The following is a 19,673-nucleotide window of genomic DNA, read 5'->3' as shown; positions in this document are numbered from 1 at the left end:
GTGTATGGGCTCCAAGGAGGAAGAATGATAAAAATTAGGCAATGAGGGTTAAGTGACTTGCCCAGGGACACATCAAAATCAATCCTTGGGACAGCTAAGTGACTCAGTGTATAGGGAGCCAGGCCAAGAGACAGCAGATCCTGGGTTCAAATCTGGCCTCAAACACTTCCTAGCTGGGTGGAAAGTCACCTAATCTCAGTTGCCTAGCCCTTACCACTCTTCTGCCTTCAAACCTAGTATTGATTCTAAGATAAAAGATCTTGGGCTTGAAGGAAAAGAAATTAAGACAGAGACTAGTTATGGAGCCTTGCAACTACTATATTAGATTTGGTTTTTAAAGTTTTATTTGATTATTCTATTATAAAATAACATATTGGAGAATATCTTGTAAGAAGCAGCAACTGAGTGAACTAGCATTGATACTAATTAATTAGTTAATACTAATTAATAATAACAATGAGTGAATGAATGCCTTGTCCAGAGCATTCCCTTCATTTTTTGGTGGATTAGCAATTTCTCCACTATTTTATTTTGCACATTTGGGCTTTGTCTCCACTAGGATATGTGGGATGCATGGTAGTTTCTGTCTCCATTCTTACTTCCATTTTTTAAAAAAAATGCTATTTGAACTGGATATCAAGATATCAGGATCACAGAATTCAATTCAGAGGCCCTCTAGTCTAAAAATTTCTCCTCTCTGATTTTACAGGTGAGTAACCAAGACCTAGGGCAGGGGTTGGCAACGTATGGAACTATATCTGGCTCTTTTGAGGGCCGGATATGGCTCTTTCTGCAGGAGCCATAAAGTCCATTTTTTTTCAGGCACTGTTACAGGAGCCGCACTATGAGCACTGTACGGCTCTCACGAAATTACATTTTTAAAAATGTGGCATTTATGGCTCTCATGGCCAAAAAAGGTTGCCGACCTCTGACCTAGAGAGTTAAGTGACTCATCCAAGATCACACATGTAGTAAGCAGCACGAGCAAGGATTTGATCTCAAATTTTCTGGCTCCAAATCCAGTATTTTTTCTATGCCATCATACTTTGTTATTGTTTCTCAGCAGAAACTGAGTCAGTCTAAGCCCGGACCAGCATTCTCCCTCTGACCACTACCAAAAAACAACTATAACAACTCAGAGTCAATAATAATGATTTGTATACAAATGGATGCTAGCTACAATATGGTCTGGATTGAAGATAGAATTCTGAAATGGAAAGTATCCATAGTGACAATCTTGTCCCTGCTATTCATTTTGCAAATGAGGAACATTTTACTTTAAATGAAATTCCATGACATTTGAAGTCTCAGCATATGCATAGACACATAACATCAAATTGTAGTCCCTGGGCCTTTGCCTGTGAAATCTTTCAGGGTTCCAGTGAATATGTTAATTTTAGAATTGGTATCTGGCAACTTCTTAACTTGTGGCGGTGGTGGTACAAAAGAGGCTCTGGTGTTCAGAGCTTAGGCTTTCTCTCCATAGGTCTTCACTGTTAAAGACACATCTCTCTCCCTCCTGCCTCATTTCTAGATCTCCACCCCGCCTGCCCTCTCACCATTTGGAATCTTTCAGACCATGAATTATCATCTCAATAATGGTGACTTTCCTCCCTGTGACATTAAATAGGGAAAATAAATACGATATCCCTTCTAGAGATCTTCCTTCTCAATAGAAAATACTTGCCTCAGCTCTGAACAGCCTTATTGGGTGGGATGACCTAAGTATACTTGCAGAGAACTAAGATGAATGATGAGGATCTGGTGTAACCTGGACACTGGCTTAGGAGGGCAGCTTCTTACCAAAAACTAGTATCAATATGCCACTGATTGCCTCCCTCCTACTATTATAACCTACACATCAGAGAATCACAGTGTTTGAGATTTGGAAGGGACCTCTGAGGCTCTTTTGTCCAACCTAGGCAGGCCAAGTATCCACATTTTAAATGTCCCCCAAATTGATTGTCCTGCCTCTGCTTAAGTGGGGGGGGGAGGCACCACAAGCCATTCCACTATGGGGACAGCTCTAAGTGTTAGGAAATTTTTTCCATCCTGAAGCCTTAAATTGGCCTCTTTGTAGCTCCCCACCCTCAACCCCCAGATTCTGGTTCTGTCCTCTGGGTCCCAACAAAACAGTAACAAGTGTAGGCCCTCCTCCACATGACAGCCTTTCAGATACCTGAACACAACCACCATGGCTCTTTTCTCTGGGCTAGCCATGAACAGCTCTTCACCTGAACCTCATATGATGTGAACCAAAGGTTGGCCACCGTCCTTTGGTCCTCTAAACATTCTCAACTTTGTCAATGCTGTTGGTGTCCCGAACTGAACACAACACTGAAAAGGAGTCTTGATGGGGCAGACTACAATGGGAGAATCACCTCTGTATTCCTGGAAGCACTGCCTCTCTTAATATAGCCCAAATTCACATTAGCTTTTGTGGCTGCCACATCACGCTGCAGAATTAGATGGAGCTCAAAGTCCACTAAATCCCCTGGATCTTTGTCAGGAAACAAGAAACAAGGACAAAAACCCCCAACTACTATCAGAGATTATCTCATTTAAGTCTTAGACACCCCTCTGTTGGCTGAATTACTGATCTATCCTGTCTCCTCTGGAGTTTCCTTATTCTCTTTGTCTCTCCAGTAACTGATTTGGATGACTCCAAGCTTGTCCCATCTTCTTTTGTTCCCATTTACTCCACCACAACCTCTATGTCCTTGAATGACTATTAGACTTTTGACCTCTCTTGTCTGGGTTTAAACTTTCCCCAGAAAGGCCTAATGCTTTGTTATTGGCCAGACTGCCTCTCTAGTGAAAGCCTTTCAGTTCCAAAAAACAAACAAAAAACAAACAGATATAATGACCTGAGGCATCTCTTCTTCCTTCTCTCCTCCCTCCACCCTCCTCTCTTCCTCTCCATCTCTTGTCTTTTCTCTCTCTGTCTCTGTCTGTCTGTCTGTCTGTCTGTCTGTCTGTCTGTCTGTCTCTCTCTCTCTCCTTACTTTCAATCTTAGAATCAATACCATGTTCATTCCAAGGCACAGGATTAGATAGCTAGGAAGCATCTGAATTCAAATTTGAACCCAGGACCTCCCATTTCTGGGCCTGGCTCTCAATCCGCTGCCTCATAGGGCATCTCTTAAGTTCAGTTTATTGCTAAAGAGAACAAAGTCATTGGGCCCATAGATTCTTTCAAGGTTCAGGTAAAATGTATTTACTATTTTGAAAATGTTCGTTTTAAGATCAATATATGGCTACTTCATAGGTTTAAGCCTTTGGTTGTAAGAATATTGTTGCTTTATACATTTACTTCATTTTACTACCTATTCGATGTTAATGATGTACTTTGAATGGTTGATGTTGATTTGTAATGGTAGATCCTGTAAATAGCTAATTAGACCATTGAGTCACAGTGAGAAACGTATCTCACATCTAACCATAATTCTGTCAAGATAAAATGTCATTTCCTCAAGGAATTAAGGGTCATTAAGGTGATAAAGATCATAAAAGAAAGTCTTATTCAACCTTACTTTTCATTTGAACTCCTTTGGTCCTTTTTTAAAAAATATATATCAATCATGTTATTCAGTCCTGTCCACCTCTTCATGACCCCTGTTGGGGTTTTCTTGGCAAAGATACTGAAATGGTCTGACATTTCCTTCTCTAGCTCATCTTAGAGATGAGGAAACCAAGGCAAACAGTGACTTGCCTAGAGTCATATAGGAACTAAGTGTCGGAGGCTAGTTTTGAAATCAAGAAGATGAATCTTCCTGACTCCCAGCCAGGCACTCTGTCCACTGTGCCTCCTAGCTGCCAGTATCTTTGCCAAGAAAACCCCCAATTGGGGTCATGAAGAGTTGGACAGGACTGAAAATGACTCCTATCAATCATGTGGTGCTTATCTAATCTTATGGTTACTTGCGTACTAGTGTTATTTATCTTGTTAGAGTGTAAGCTCTTTGTACTTGGTGGGTGTTTAGTGAATTGATGGATTTCTGCTAATGCAACAGAATTTGTGAAAGAAATGATCCCTCTCATTAGCCCTGCCTTTTCAGTAGGATTCACATGAGTATCACCTTTTTTTTTTTTTAAACCCTCACCTTCTACCTTAGCACTAAGTATATATAGGTTCCAAGGCAGAAGAGCAGTAAGGCCAGGCAATTGGTGTTAAGTGATTTGCTCAGTCACCCAGCTAGAAGGTTAAATTTGAACCCAGCACTTCCTGCCATCAGGCCTGGATCTCTATCCACTCAGCCAACTAGCTGCCTCAGATAAAATGTTTAATGATCATTTGCCTCATTATCTCCCATTGCCAGCATTCTTCATTGTTCACTTTTCCTCCTGCCCTGTCCCTCTCTAATCTCTTCACCACCCATCCAGCCCAGCTCCCAAATCAAAATTCCTAAAGTACAAATCAGATCTAGTTCATCTTCTACTCAAGAAGCTTCAGTGACTCCTTCCTTTCTCTATGGTAAAATACAAATGTTTTTGTTTAGCACTTAAAGCCCTTTGTGACCCTTTCATTGGTCTATGTTTTGGCCAAACTAACCCCCTGTAAATGAAATATAAGCCTGTGCTGAGCCTTTCCCCCATTCTTGGGAAATACTTCCCTACCTCGTTGCCAGCTCTTAAAAATACTTGGCACATGGAATCCTAATGTAGATCAAAACATACGTACCATTCTTCACTTTACTTCCTCCATTAATTTTTCTCTAGTGTAAGCAACGTGTCTTGTTTCACAACATGATAAAGAGGGAAATGTGTATTATATGATCATATGTGTACAGCCCTTATCATATTACCTGCTTTCTTTGAGGTAGAGGGGTGGAAAGGAAAAAATAAAGGGGGGAAAAAAACCTCACTTCATTTAGAACTCAGTTCAAGAGACCTTTCATGAGTGTGGATTCCACTTTGGACTTTCAGTTGCTTTTGTCTTTGTGTGTGTGTTTTGTGTGTGTGTGTGTGTGTAGAAAGAGAGATTTATATCTAAATATGTATAGAGAGAGCCACATACATGTGTATATATTATATAGAGAGAATATTGATGAATTTTCATTGTGTTTATAACTCCAAAATTGGCAAATGCTACAAATTAGGGGACAACTAGGTGGTACAATGAGTGTTGGATCTGGAGTCAAGAAGATTCATCTTCCTGAGTTCAAATCTGGCCTGAGATGCTTACTAGCTGTGTGATCCTGGGCAAGTCATTTAACCCTGTTTGCCCCAATTTCTTCATCTGTAAAATGAGATGGAAAAGGAAGTGGCAATCCACTCCAATATCTTTGCCCAAAAAAATCCCAAATGAGATCCTGAAGAATTTAGACATAACTGAAAAATGACTTACAACAACAAATTATTAGGGCATGATTTAGTTTTGTTGATTATTTATACTTTAGAAAGTGATGGAGAGAATGTTTAGTAATGCAAAAAAAACTGAATAGTATGTCAACCATACATTTTCTTTTAGAGCTGGTTGTTAAAATGTTACCAGCACACATATTTATTTATATCCATATACTTTATACATTCATTTTGTATATTTAGTGTTTATTTTGTATATTCTTATATATAAGTAGGATGTAAACTCCTTGAGGACAGAGATTACTTCAACTTTGTCTTTATAACCCTAGAACCTATCACAATACCTGACACATAATAAGGGCTAAACAAATGATTTTTTAAATGAATTATCTGAATTAAAATGAAATCCATAGAAACTCCTCATTCTATAGAGTAGAAACAAACTAGTCAAGTATCTTTACCAACATTTCCCAACTCACTGAAAGGAAAAGTAAGATAGTGTATATTCTCTTGTTAATCTCTGATTTGAAATAATTTAGAAAATCTTAAATATGGCTCTAATTTTTTTTTTTTTAGTATATAAGAAACATAGAACTATTTAGGCCTAGATGAATTGGATAGTTCAGATTTCACAGTTTCCTAAATGTGAACAGGAAATGAGAAAATGAGAAAAGTCTCTCTTGGCACTGTTCATATTTCTAGCAAGGTCAATTAGTTTCCAAAACAAACAAAAGATCAAATTATTTTAAGGTAAGACCCTAGATATGGGTACCACATCAAAAACTATAAATTGTAAAGCCAGTTTTTGTTCATCTTAATTCTGGGACAAACACTAAATATCGAACTCATTGTAAAATGAGGTGAATACCTCTGCTATGAGGCTCTAAGGGGATCTTTCATTCATTCAATGAGCATCCATTAAGTATCAATTAATTTTATGCAAAGCATTGTCATTGCTTCTGAGGTAACAAAAATATATACAACACAGACATTGCTTTTCAAGAAAATCTAATGGGGGTAAAGACACAAAAACAGTTATGATGCAAAGACACACAAACTTGTAAAGGAGAGACCTGGCAAAGAGTGATGAAAACTGTTAGGAAGGAGAGATCATTTTCATTCAGTAGAGGGTTGTGGGTATGGGGTGGGGGAAGTCTTATCCATGGACAACAAGAAAGGAATGAACAAAGGTACAGAGATAGACATGAACCCATTGAGAGTAGTCTTTCTGGACCTAAGTCAAGAGTGTGAAGGAGAGAACTGTGAAATAAGGCTGGAGAGGTAGCATGGAGCCAATGCAGAGGGTCTTGAATGCCAAGTTCAAAAGATTATACTTTAATCAAAAGGCAATGGAGAACTATTAAAGAGTTTTTAGTAGAATGACATGAACAAAGCAGAGTGTTAGGAAGATTATTTGGTCGATGCTATGAGGAATGGATTCAGAACGTGGAGAGACAAAGGGCTATTATAATACTAGAGGGGCACGTGTTTTGATTTATAACAGCAGGGAGAAGGATGACTCTAAAATTATGAATCTGGATGACTTGGAAGATGATGTTGCCATTAATAAAAATGGAAAAGTTATGGGGAGGGGCTGGTTTTAGGGGGAAGATGATGAATACAATTTTAAGCATGTTGACACTGCTATGGCAATAGGTCATCTGCATGGAGATGACAGTTAGAAATATGGGAATTAAGTTCTTAGGGAGGGACAGGAGTTGGAAATTGAGATTTGGGAGTCATCTATGTAGTGCTATTCACTAGAGCCATGGGAATAAATTAGATCACCAAGGGAAAGAGTATTTATAGAAAGGAGAATAAGGTAAGACACAGAACCTTGGGAGACAGCTATGTTTATTGGGATTTGTCATTTGTTGGTTTCTGACCAACAGAAATAGAGGTCTTATGATGTATAATTCTAATGACCACATTGAGTCTGGCTAGGTATTTGGTAGATTCTAAATGTTTGTAGCTGGATTCGATAGATTCTAAATGTTTGTAGCTGGATTCGATGTGTGGCATAATTTCTGCTGTTGCCTGACATAATATGCCTTCATCAATCAATGATGATTATAATGATATCCAGTTTGGAGGACCTGTGCTGGATTATAAAGGTTTAAGACAGTAACTGCTGTCTTAATATAATATTTATATACTTAATGTTTTATCTTCAAATGTGAATTCATTTATACATTATTGATATCTCTTACTTGAGAACCAGACATAAGTAGGGCTTCCCAGAATATACTGTACATTTCCTATATTCTTAATCTCTTCCTTTGTCACTCTTCCTTTGGCAGCGTGTTTCTATTCCATCCCTCACATTTAATACTAAACTTAGTGGAGACACCCAATGCAGAGTTCAGAATCCTCAAATTTAAGAATTTCAATGGCTTCTGCCTCCTTGAAAGCAGGGATTATCAGCAAGTTTGACTATTTCTGAATTACTGCATGTCCATAATCCCTGGAATCTAGCACATTCCTTTGAACATAGTAGCTACCTAATTATTTCATTGAAATGAAAAGGAAAATGCCGTCTTTTTTAAATGATCAGATATTAGACTATCTACTCTGTTTCCCAGCTCTTCCAATTCCTCTAAGTAGCTTCTTTTTTTCAGCTCCTGGTTCATACTAGTGATTTCCTTGGGGTAGAAGAATTCCCTATGTGGAAACTCCCTTTACCAGCACAGATTCTCCATAATCTTTGTTTTTTATTTTATTTTATTTTTAAAACCCTTACCTTCTGTCTTAGAATCAATACTGGGTATTGGATTCCAACGCAGAAGAGTGGTAAGGGCTAGGAAATGGGGGTTAAGTGACTTGCCCAGGGTCACACAGCTAGGAAGTGTCTGAGGCCAGATTTGAACCTAGGACCTCCCATCTCTAGGCCTGACTCTCAATCCACTAACCTACCCAGCTGCCCCCACCCTCCATAACCTTTAATCTTAGAGTTGCCTGTCATCACACAGGTATCTGCTATATATGGCTAGGCTTAAGTCTTCCAAGTCATCCCTTTATGCACTACTTTTGTCTTTTGCCCAAGTTAAATGGCATTTTCCCTTGATAATTCACATTTCTGCCCTCTCCTCTTTCACACACTCCTTATGCCTATAATACCATCCTTCTCCTTGTTTACCGATGGGTTTTTTTCTTCCCAGTTGAATGAGCTTCTGAAATCTAATCATTATTTTGGCACAGTGGAGAGTTTAGAAACAAACACAGGACCTTAGTTTGAATCTGGAATCTCCTGCTCACTACCCCTATGATGTGCATGTCAATTAACTTTTTTTGGCCTTCATTTTCCTCCTCTGTAAAATGAGGGGCTTGGATTGGGTAGCTCTGAGCTGCAGAGGAAGAACTTCCCCAAAATTAGAGCCTGTTCCCAAAAGTGGAATAAGCTGCTTTCAGAGGGACAGATTATTCCTCCTTGGAGGTCTTAAGGGATAGATGCTGCTTGCAATCCTGCATTATGCCTCTCCTCAGTTATGTTATAGTGGGAATTTTCATGTCTGGTTTGGATTAGATGGCTACTGAGATCAATTCTAACTACAAGGTGGGACAATGGATAGAGTTTTGGACCTGGCATCAGGAAGACCCAGGTTCAAATGTGACCTCAGACACTTACCAGCTGACTGATCCTATGCGAGTCACTTAACTTCTCCCTTCCTCGGTTTCTTCATATAGAAAGTAGGGAACTTACCTTCTAGGGTTATTTTGAGGATGAAATAATATTTGTACTTTACAAACCTTAAGGCTCTATGTAAATGCCAGCTTGTTGTTATGATTCGATCATTGTTGATCTTTAATAAAAGCTCATAGATTATTGTTCCATTTGCTGTATTCCTGATTAATTTCCACCTGAATCTCTCGTCCCTTGACAAGGAGTAGGCTGGCCCAGGGATGTGGTGACAGAACTATAATAGACAAAATGAATGATAATCAATTGTATATGTTTTCTTTGCAGATATGAGTTACCAGGAATATATGCATTAAACTTTGTTTTGAAAAACTCCCTTGGTGGTGGAGGCACTGCATCCTTGAGAAATGACCCACAAGTATGTATTTGAATTTTGGATGTTTATTTCATAAATATATCTGAGAGATTGTTGTGACCAGTTTACAGCTACACCCTGAAAGAAGCATTACTAGAGGCTCTCTGGCTTACTTTTCTGCTTAATATTCTGTACAATCCCAAATGACCCATTGAGAGAGGAAGAGAATTAAATTCATTTCCATCGCAAGTGACTTCTGGTAGTGAAATGTATATTTGCCTAAATTGATTATTGATTAATAGAATTTGGAAACTGTCTTGTAAAGGGGAAAACTATAAGACAACCTTTGAAAATTAAGCAGGGGGAAACAATTGATTGGAGATGGAATAATTCTGAATGGGGAAGGCTCCAAGAAATCTTTATCTGAGAGAAACAAAGGTATTGATAAGAATCATTAACATCACCCCAAGTTTGAGATGAGATCAGGTTGAGGGCAGAGTCCTAACAGGCTAAAGTGGAGCATAAACTGGAATATCTTCATCAGGGACTAAAAAATCAAAGGACAAAACCAAGCCCGGTATGTTCTTTGTGGTATTTGGAAGTTTCCTCTTATGTTGAATTCTTGATACATCTCAGAGATAATTCACAATAGCTCCATTTCTTTGTAGACATAAATAAATCAGATATTTTATTTTAAAACAAACAAGTAAAACTTTTATTTGGAAAATATCTGAGGTTTAGTGATACTATCTAATCTTCTACCCTTTCTATAGTGCCTACTTCCAGGTTTATGGTAAGAAGAGGGAGTTTACTGATTAGTTCATGGTATGAGATCTGGGCAAGATCAGACTGGCTTGGTTTTTTCACTCTTGCCTGTTTAATTCTTCTCTTTAGAAGTATTGTGGGGAGGATTACTCCTTCAGGCCTGCTTCAGCCCTCAGCTGGCTAGCTGATATAAGCCTTATTCTGTCTTGGAGATCACTACCATTAAAAATGTTGTTGGAGGGGGCAGCTAGGTAGCTTGGTGGATTGAGAACCTGGCCTAGAGACTTCAAGGTCCTAGGTTCAAATCTGGCCTCAGACACTTCCCAGCTGTGTGACTTAAACCCCTAGCCCTTACCACTTCTGTCTTAGAACCATTGTCAGAGGAAAAATACTATTTTTTAGGTTGGTAGATAAGATCAATTGAACTGTTTTATTAAAAAAACTGATCCACTTGAGAAACAGCTTTATGATGCTGCTCAAAATGCCCCAGTACCATGGGGCAGCTGGATGGCTCAATGGATTGAGAGCCAGGCCTAGAGACAGGAAGTCCTAGGTTCAAATCTGACCTCAGACACTTCCCAGCTGTGTGACCCTGGGCAAGTCACTTGACCCCCATTGCCCACCCTTACCACTCTTCTGCTTTGGAGCCAATACAGAGTATTGACTCCAAGATGGAAGGTAAGGATTAAAAAAATAAATAAAAAATGCCCCAGTACCTGAATTCTCTTATATGTCTGTAAAAAAAGGAGAAGGAACATCACATGTAGGGCACTCAGCATCCACATGGCTGTGGGGACCCAGTCTTTTCGGAGTACCCTAACCAAACCATCTTGTGCTGAAGTAAAGGGGTATTTCTAATCAGCCCATTGTAGACACAAACCCCCCAGGCATTTAGGGCAGGACCCTTGAGGCTGAGATAACTAGAATGTAGTGTAATATTGGATGAAGAGGGGGAATGAGGAATTACAAACACTGTTTAATTATTCTTTGTAGTCTAAGTTAATAAGCAATGTGACATTTTAATGAGATAAGAAACTTGTAGTGCTTGTTGAAACATTATCAGCCACTTAAGTGGCATAGGGGATAGAGCATGATACTGAGAGTCAGGAAGACCCGAGTGGGAAACTTACTTCAGGTCTTTACCAGTTGTGTGATGGTGGGTGCATAATGAAACCTTGTTTGGTTTTATATTCTTCAACTGGAAAATGGGGATCATAAGAACATCAGTTGCCCAGCTTTGTGGTCCAGTCCAAATGGGATGATGCACTTTGCAAATCTTGGAATTATATAAATGCTATAAGTCCTGGGCTGTCTTAGAGGGTAGTGAGTGCTCCACCAATGGTTCACCAATTTATTTAAAAAAAAAAAAAACAACTATCTTATTAAGCACAGATTAGGTGCTTACTAAAAGTGTTGGGTTTTTGTTTTTTTTTCTCTCTGGATACTTTTTTATGCTTTTTCCCTGTCCCAAACTACTTTATTACCAACTCCAGCCCCAGCTTATGATTTCTCATTCATGGATTGCCTATTTATTGATACACAAAGCTCTTTTATTTCTTTTCCTTGCACAAAATGTACCTATTTTGGACCATATCCCTTTTGCAATTCTCCCACCTCAAGTTCCATTGTTTCAGTTACTCTGTTATTGGGTATCTAATTTCATTTTTATATATTTTTTAAGTTTTTATTTTGAATATTTTCTCATAGTAACATATTTCATGTTCTTTCCCTCTCCTCCAAACTCCCCTCACCCCCCTTAGCTGACATGCAATTCCACTGGGTTTTACAAGTATCATTGATCAAGACCTAATACCATATTATTGATAGTTGGACTAAAGTTATCATTTAGTGTCTACATCTCCAATAATATCCCCAACAGCCCTTGTGTTCAAGCAGTTGTTTTTCTTCTGTATTTCTCCTCCCACAGTTCTTCTTCTGAATGTGGTTAGTTTTCTTTCTCATAAGTCCCTCAACCTTGCTCTGGATTCTTGCATTGCTGCTAGTAGAAAAGTCCATTATGTTCGATTGTATCACAGTATATCAGTCTCTGTGTACAATGTTCTCCTGGATCCGCTCTTTCACTCTGCATCAATTCCTGGAGGTCTTTCCAGTTCACATGGAATTCCTCCAGTTCTTTATTCCTTTGAGCACAATAGTATTCCATCACCAACAGATACCACATTTTGTTCAGCCATTCCCCAATTGAAGGACATTCTCTCATTTACCAATTTTTTGCCACCACAAAGAGCGTGGCTATAACTATTTTTGTACATGTCTTTTTCCTTAATATCTCTTTGGAGTATAAACCAAGCAGTGGTATGGCTGGATCAAAAGGCAGATAGTCTTTTAAAGTCCTTTGAGCACAGTTCCAAATTGCCATCCAGAATGGTTGGATAAATTCACAACTCCACCAGCAATGCATTAATGTCCCAATTTTACCACATCCCCTCCAACATTCATTACTCTCCCCTGTTGTCATTTTAGCCAATCTGCTAGGTGTGAGGTGACACCTCAGAATTGTTTTGATTTGCATTTCTCTAATTATTAGAGATTTAGAGCACTTTTTCATGTGCTTATTGATAGTTTTGATTTCTTTATCTGAAAATTGCCTATTCTTGACCCTTGCCCATTTATCGATTGGGGGATGGCTTGATTTTTTGTACAATTGATTTAGCTCCTTATATATTTGAGTAATTAGGCCTTTGTTTGAGTTTTTTATTATAAAGATTGTTTTCCCAATTTGTTGTTTCCCTTCTAATTTAGGTAGCGTTGGTTTTGTCTGTACAAAAACTTTTTAGCTTAATGTAGTCTAATTTCATTTTTACAGTCATCATCTTTGATAAAATTTCATGAACCCTAGACGGCCAAAAAAAGAAAAAAATTACTTTTACAAAACATCTACATATGTATCATTGAATAAAAACAGTTATTATACAGTTGGTAATAAACTTAATGATTTCTATTTATTCAACAGGGCAAAGCTCTTGGACAAATGCTATTGGACTTCCAGATTAAAAACGTTCCTGATTTAAAATCTCTAGTAGAATAACGAAAACAAGTGCATCCATTTTGGGAAACAATGTTTCCTAATAAAAATACAAAATTGAAACTAAAACAAAGGACTAAAGGAATAAATATTAAATATAAACAGTAGATGGTGAGTCAACAGCTATATCAGCACAAAGAAGTCATCAGTGGGAGGGAGAGGGTAAGTGTTCTTGAGAAAAAGGCACCAAAGTGTTCACATTCTATGCAATGACCACTAAGACTGGCTTAGTCTAGCATTTATGTATGTCTTGTTAGCATTTAATGCCATTTTTCTTTATTTTTCTATAGAACATACTTATACAAGGATAATAAAAGCATATGATGTTTACATGCAAGTATTCAAGAGTATGCTGTAATTCCAGAATCTAGGCCAAGCCCTCATTTGTGAGCGATATATCTTATTCCTTGTTATTGCCTCTTCATATTTCTTGCTGTTTGTAATTCATAGATGTCCTCATGCAGATGAGGTACAGAGTATAGATTTGGGATCAAAAGTGACCCTCAATTATAGATTATGTGGAAGCAATGCTACTTGAATTAGTGTGATTTTTTTTTAAACCCTTACCTTCCATCTTGGAGTCAATACTGTGTATTGGTTCCAAGGCAGAAGAGTGGTAAGGGTAGGCAATGGGGGTCAAGTGACTTCTCCAGGGTCACACAGCTAGGAAGTGTCTGAGGCTGGATTTGAACCTAGGACCTCCCGTCTCTAGGCCTGGCTCTTAATCCACTGAGCTACCCAGCTGCCTCCTAGTGTGATTTTTTTAATGTTAGCTCTATTTGAAAAAAAAAAAATTACAATATCCTAATACCCAATATCCTTTCTTGGAAGTCAAAAGGCATGAAATGTAAAAGCATAATCAGTTAATACGTTAATATAAAATAAAGTCTTGCTATTAAATTGCCTTCATTCATAGGATTGCCTCATAGGTGAGACAGATCCTATACTTCCAAAGACTTTTTTTTTTTTTAACATTTAGTTTTGAAGAAAGTAGTATAACCTGGAAAGAAACCCATATTTAGACTGAGAGATTAGAAATAGATGAATCAATAAGCATTTATTAAGTACCCACTATGTACTAGGAACCATATATGCTAAGCCCTGGACATGAGTTCAGTTCTTGATTCTTCTATTGAATTATCTATGTGATCTTAAGCAAATCGCTTCACTTCCCTGGGACTCAGTTTCCTTTTTGTAAAAATGAGGGGTTTGAACCAGATGATCTTGATATCTCTTCTAGCTCTAAATCTTAGGAACGAAACTAAAGGAATGACCAAAATGATGCCAAATTCGACACTATGGAAAAATAATACTGTAATAAGGTTTTAAAAAGTTTACTTTAAAAAGTGTTTTTTGTATCTTTAAGTGCATGGATGAATTCTGGGGCCTGATACACCCTTAGCGTTACTACGTCAATATTGATTTTTTTACCTGCAACCTTATTTCCAATGGCATAGGCAGGATAAGAGTCCTTCCCTTATAATTTACTCCTCAAAAAAAAAAAAAAGAAAAGAATTCAGATCTGATAGAGATCGTAGAGATCTAGCATAGCCCTTCTCAGTTTTGAGATGAGGAAACTAAGGTACACAGGTGAAATAACTTGCCCAAGTTCACAGAGCCAGTTAGTGGAAGGGTTAGGTCCTGAACATCATTCACATTCCTAGATCAGGTTCTTTCTACTACCTCACATATAATAGGACATTGGCTTAATTGTCTTTTCCGGAACTTAACTGTACTACAACACTTCTGAATAGAACGGTATTCTTAATTCTGCCAGTTTTCATTGTGATTGTCTAGTACAGGCCGATAATCCACGGCTTACTGCTTTTCAACTACTTGGCTCTTCTGTCCCAAATAAAGGGCAAAGAATATCCTCAGTTCTGAATTAGCTATGCTGGACAATGAGAAAATCTGCCACCTAGTTAGATTGGAAGGTATCTTCCATACCGGGAACTGATGGGGAACTGGTGTCTCTTCCAAGGGTTTGGGACTTCAGTCCCATGGTGATGGTCTTTTGAATTTGGGAAGCTTCCAACTAAATTTATAATTGCCCACTTGGTCTCCACCACTCACAAATTTATATGTGCTTGGGCAAATAAACAGACTTAAGAGTCTTTTGCTGAGAAGGGAGAAAATTAGGGGGAAAACTGCATAGTAGTATCTTGATTTCTATGGGTATTAGAACAGGTTTATTTTGGGAAAGGGTTTTAATCCTGACTTTTTTTTACTTGTGTGACTTTAAGAAAGTCACCAAATCTTCTTGGGTCTCAGGTTCCCCATAGGATTTCCAAAATCTCTTCTACTTAAACAACAAAACGAGCAAGAACAAACAACCTGTGATCCAAGGCAAGACGTGAACATACCACATTATATCTAAATTTATTTGAACCCATAATTGTTTGAGCCAATATTTTGCACTTTAAAAGGGTGAAATATGAACATATTATGGTAGTAGAAATTACTTTACATTATAACAAGGCATATAACATCATTTTAAGTAAATTAAAATTAGCTTAAATTACATGGAAATTAAGCTATTTTCTACATTATGCTATTTTGAGGAGTGTGAAGCCTAATTACGGAAAATATAGAAAACTTCAGAGAATCACTGAGTTGTCCTATTCAAAGATGCCTTGTGCTATAGGGTAGACAGCTCTGGATTTAGTTGTCATTCTAAAATGTTAGTGGACTGATTTTGGATTCCTACCAAACCAGAATGAGCATTGCTCATTTTAAAGTTGGATGACAGTTTTGTTAGGCAGAAGGCTTTACTGAGTGCCCTCCTGAGTCTAACATGCTTAAAATTCATGTCTCACATTGTCTAATAAATGTGACTCCAGTATAGTTTTACTAAACTGAAGTTTTAGAAATAAAACCATTTTCAGTGCAATGGAAGACTTCATTACCTAAAGAAGCTTTTTTGTAAAAGTAAAGAATTCTTTCCCATTTGAACAATCACTTTTTTGATCTTTTGTTGATCTTTTGTTACTTTGGGTTGTCATGTAGCAATGATTGGTAGAAACCTTGACCAACTGGATGGGTTCCCCAAGACTGCAAGGCCTTTGGTCAGATAGGGGGCATCGCTCATCTCACTGGATACGTGAAGATGCCCCCTTGTTTTGATGATACAGTGAACTCATAAGGACCTCCATTCATCTCATCAAATAGATCGGATGAGTTCTTCAGATCCAGTCGAGGTCCTCCAGAGCACTCCTACTATTCCAGACGATGGGAAAGCTTTCACTCACCTAGTTTGGAGATAGCAGGAGCTCTGACTCAAAGAGAGGATCTTTCAGTAGTCTCAAAGCAACCTAGCAAACAACCGAGTTGGTGCTATCAAATCCTAGCCATCTCTCCTACATACCCTTTCCAGAATTTGCAGGAATTTCTAGCAGCCATGGCAGTGAAGTATCCCCACACCCATTTCTAAAGCCTTGTTCAGGGGAAGGGTGCTATAGTAGATGGGGCATGGGAAGGCAATACGCATTTATGAAGTGCCTGCTAGGTGCCAGGCCCTGTATTCAGTACCATACAGATATTATCTCCAGATAGGAAACAGGGCTTGGAGTCAGGAAGATCTGGGTTCAAATACTACATATACTTACTAGCTGTGTGACTTTGGGCAACTCACCTAGATTTTTGTGTGCCTTGGTTTCCTCAGATGTAAAACAAAGTAAGGGGTGGATATGATGGCCTCTAAATCTATGATTCAATGACTTTACTTTTGACATTCTGCTTCCCTTACTAGGGGGTCAGCTGGAATCAATCAAATTTAATAAATAGTTATTAAGTACCTGCTATGTTTCAAGCAAGTATTAAGCACTGGGGAATATAAAAAGAATCAAAAGAAAGTCCCTACCCTCAGGGAGCTTACAATTTAATAGGGAAGACAACATACAAATAAATATATACAAAATATGCTATATACAAGATAAATTAACAGAGAAAAGGTACTAGAATTAAGAGAGGTTGGAAAAGGCTTCGTGTAAAAAAAAAGGGGGGGGAGGATTTGAGTTGAGACTTAAAGGAAGCCAAAGAAGTCGATATGTGAAGTTGAGAAGGGAGAATGTTGAGGGAAATAAAAATTACGTTCTCACAAAAAAAGGTTTTGGACCCTCAGAATACACTTTTCAATTAAGAAAGAGCATATCTCAAAGTAAATAAAATTAACTAGGATGAAATTTACATAATAGTACCTTGGATTTCTATACTATCTTTAATCTGCAGATCTAAACACTTTTGTAAACATTACTTAAGCCTCAGAAAAGTCTGTGAGTTATTATTTGAGTGCTAATAGTATAGCTATAAAAAGTTTAGAAGAAACCAAATCCTTGCCCTAAGGCCTTTCGTTGAAAGATTTTTGAGATCCTTGAGATCTCAGTGGTAACTATAAATGGGAGGGAGAGCAAAATTAAGGAATAAAGAAGCAGGCATTTTGTCTACCTTGTCCTGTGATGTTTGGCAATGAGATACGCAGGGTGAAATGCCAGAGATCATTAAAATATACAAGATTGGACTCTAGTAAGAAATACTTTAGCGGTCAGGAACAAAAATAAATGTATATTGTAACCACCTTTTTTCTTGAACCAGACCACTGGTATGAAGAACTCCCAAGAAGAAAACTCCTTGACATTGGCACATGCTCTGAAAATTATAATGCTACCTGGGGCACTAAGAGATTGAGTGACTTGCCTAGGGTCACAGAGCATAACCACCTAAAACAGTTACACTAAGACATTAAGTGCCTTTCTTTGGAGTGACTCAACTGCCCAGTGTCAGAGCACTGACTGACAAAAGTGAATGTAGAAAAACAAAACACTATTGATCTTGATTTATTCCTGCTGGTTTAGTTCTGGCCAAACTCTTTAGTTTTGATTCAGGTCTGTTCCTGCCTGTGGAAACAAGGTGCTTTTTTTTTGGGAATCAGGAAGACCTGACTCAAGACTCTCTTCTTGTATACTCACTGGCTATGTAACCCCCTCAGCCTGTCTATTAACCTCTCTGAGCCTCAATTTTCTCATCTGTAAAATGGTTGTAATAAAGGCACTTTCCTGGCAAGGTTGTTGTGAGCATCGAACAGGATAAGGTATATAAAGCGCTTTAAGATTTAATTATCTAAATGTCAAAACTCCTTTACTAATAATGCCAGCAGGCATAGAGGATTCTAGTTGGTCCTGGAAAACCCCAGTTCCAAGGATCTTTTGGAGACAGAATTGATTTTAGATCCCTAAGAAGATCAGTTCACTATTTGGTAGTATTGGTAGCTTATTCAGTCGTGGATCCCTTTGATCAATACTAAGTTTATTGAATGGTCAGTCTCTGCAAATCTCTTGAGGGATTCTAAAATAGATTGATTAGTCTTCTCCAAGTCTTCAAGTCTAAGATCTTCTGGAAGACCCATGAAATAACTTTAGTGTAAGTGGAGCTCCTCGGGGATGTTTAGACTGAGAAAAAGCCCAAAAGATCTGGAGAAAGCTAAGCTTGCTCTAAGATTGCAGAAGCTGACATGCATATTCAGTAAACCTGTTTATAAACCAGTTCTTTGATATCTTGCTAAAATTCCCAGGTATTTTCTCTAAATCATTTGTTAATATTTAGAAGATGGAATTTTTATTGGTCCATTTGATTAAGTGCATCCTCTCAGGTCACAATTCCTTTTGGGTATGTTAGTGGATAGATGAGATGACTTAAGTGGTAAAGCTAACTTATGAATTATAATTCATTCAAATATTTATTAAGAGCTTAGGGAGCAGCCAGGTGGCTCAGTGGATCAGGCCTAGAGCCCAGAGGCCAGGGTTCAAGTCTGGCCTCAGACACTTCCTGGCTGTATGACCCTGGGCAAGTCTCTTAAACTACAATATACAATATTGATTCTAAGATAGAAGGTAAGAGTTTCAAGTTGTTGTTGTTGTTGTTGTTGTTTTTACCATGTATTAAGTACCTTAGAAGGCTGGGGTTCTGATGTGGATTATGCAAGCCCCTTGTAGAAATGAATTATAATATAAGCTAGTGTAGTTTTTTTCCTCATATGCAGCCACATTTTCTCTTTTGATTGTCACAGTTAACTGAAAAAGGATGTTTCACTTAACTCCAAATAGAGTTGTTGATTATTATTTGATAATAATAAATAAAGCTTAGAAAGAATTTTTAAAACTATTTTAGGAATAACTTTATAGAGTACTGTTCTCTAAACTGTTCTCTAATTCTGTTCTTTAAAAATACAGTTTCTTGTTTTTATTCATGCCATAGTGATGGAAATATTCTTAATTTTAAAGTGCATCAAATAATTTATAATGTTTTAAAAAACACTTTGGATTAAACATTTTTGTCATTTCTAAAATTACTTTTTGGATTTTTTTAATTTGTTTATATTAAGATATCCTCCCTCCTCAAAAGACTATCATTTCAAGATCTTATTTGAATGCTGGTAGCATTTCTTAAGTACAAAATACTATGTCGAGAGCACAGAGATAGGTGAATATTGTTGGGGAGTGAGGGGCAGCCAAATTGGGGGGTGGGGGCAGCTGGGTAGCTCAGGGGATAGGGGATTGAGAGCCAGACCCAGA

At 37.9% G+C, this 19,673-nt stretch overlaps 1 protein-coding gene across 1 annotated transcript in view; it reads left to right on the top strand.

Annotated features, from left to right (window-relative positions):
• LOC123251170 overlaps positions 1-13,444 on the top strand; it is a 137,868-nt gene extending 124,424 nt beyond the window's left edge. Inside the window, exons 19-20 of the mRNA XM_044680357.1 lie at positions 9,269-9,359; positions 13,036-13,444. Coding sequence (XP_044536292.1) covers positions 9,269-9,359; positions 13,036-13,110 — 166 coding nt within the window. The 3' untranslated portion in view covers positions 13,111-13,444. The remainder of the gene's footprint in view (positions 1-9,268; positions 9,360-13,035) is intronic.
• The last annotated feature ends 6,229 nt before the right edge of the window (positions 13,445-19,673 follow it).

The sequence above is a fragment of the Gracilinanus agilis genome, chromosome 6 (genome assembly GCF_016433145.1).
Source record: "Gracilinanus agilis isolate LMUSP501 chromosome 6, AgileGrace, whole genome shotgun sequence".
In the NCBI taxonomy this organism is placed as follows: Eukaryota; Metazoa; Chordata; class Mammalia; order Didelphimorphia; family Didelphidae; genus Gracilinanus; species Gracilinanus agilis.
This window is presented reverse-complemented; position numbering and strand designations above follow the sequence as displayed.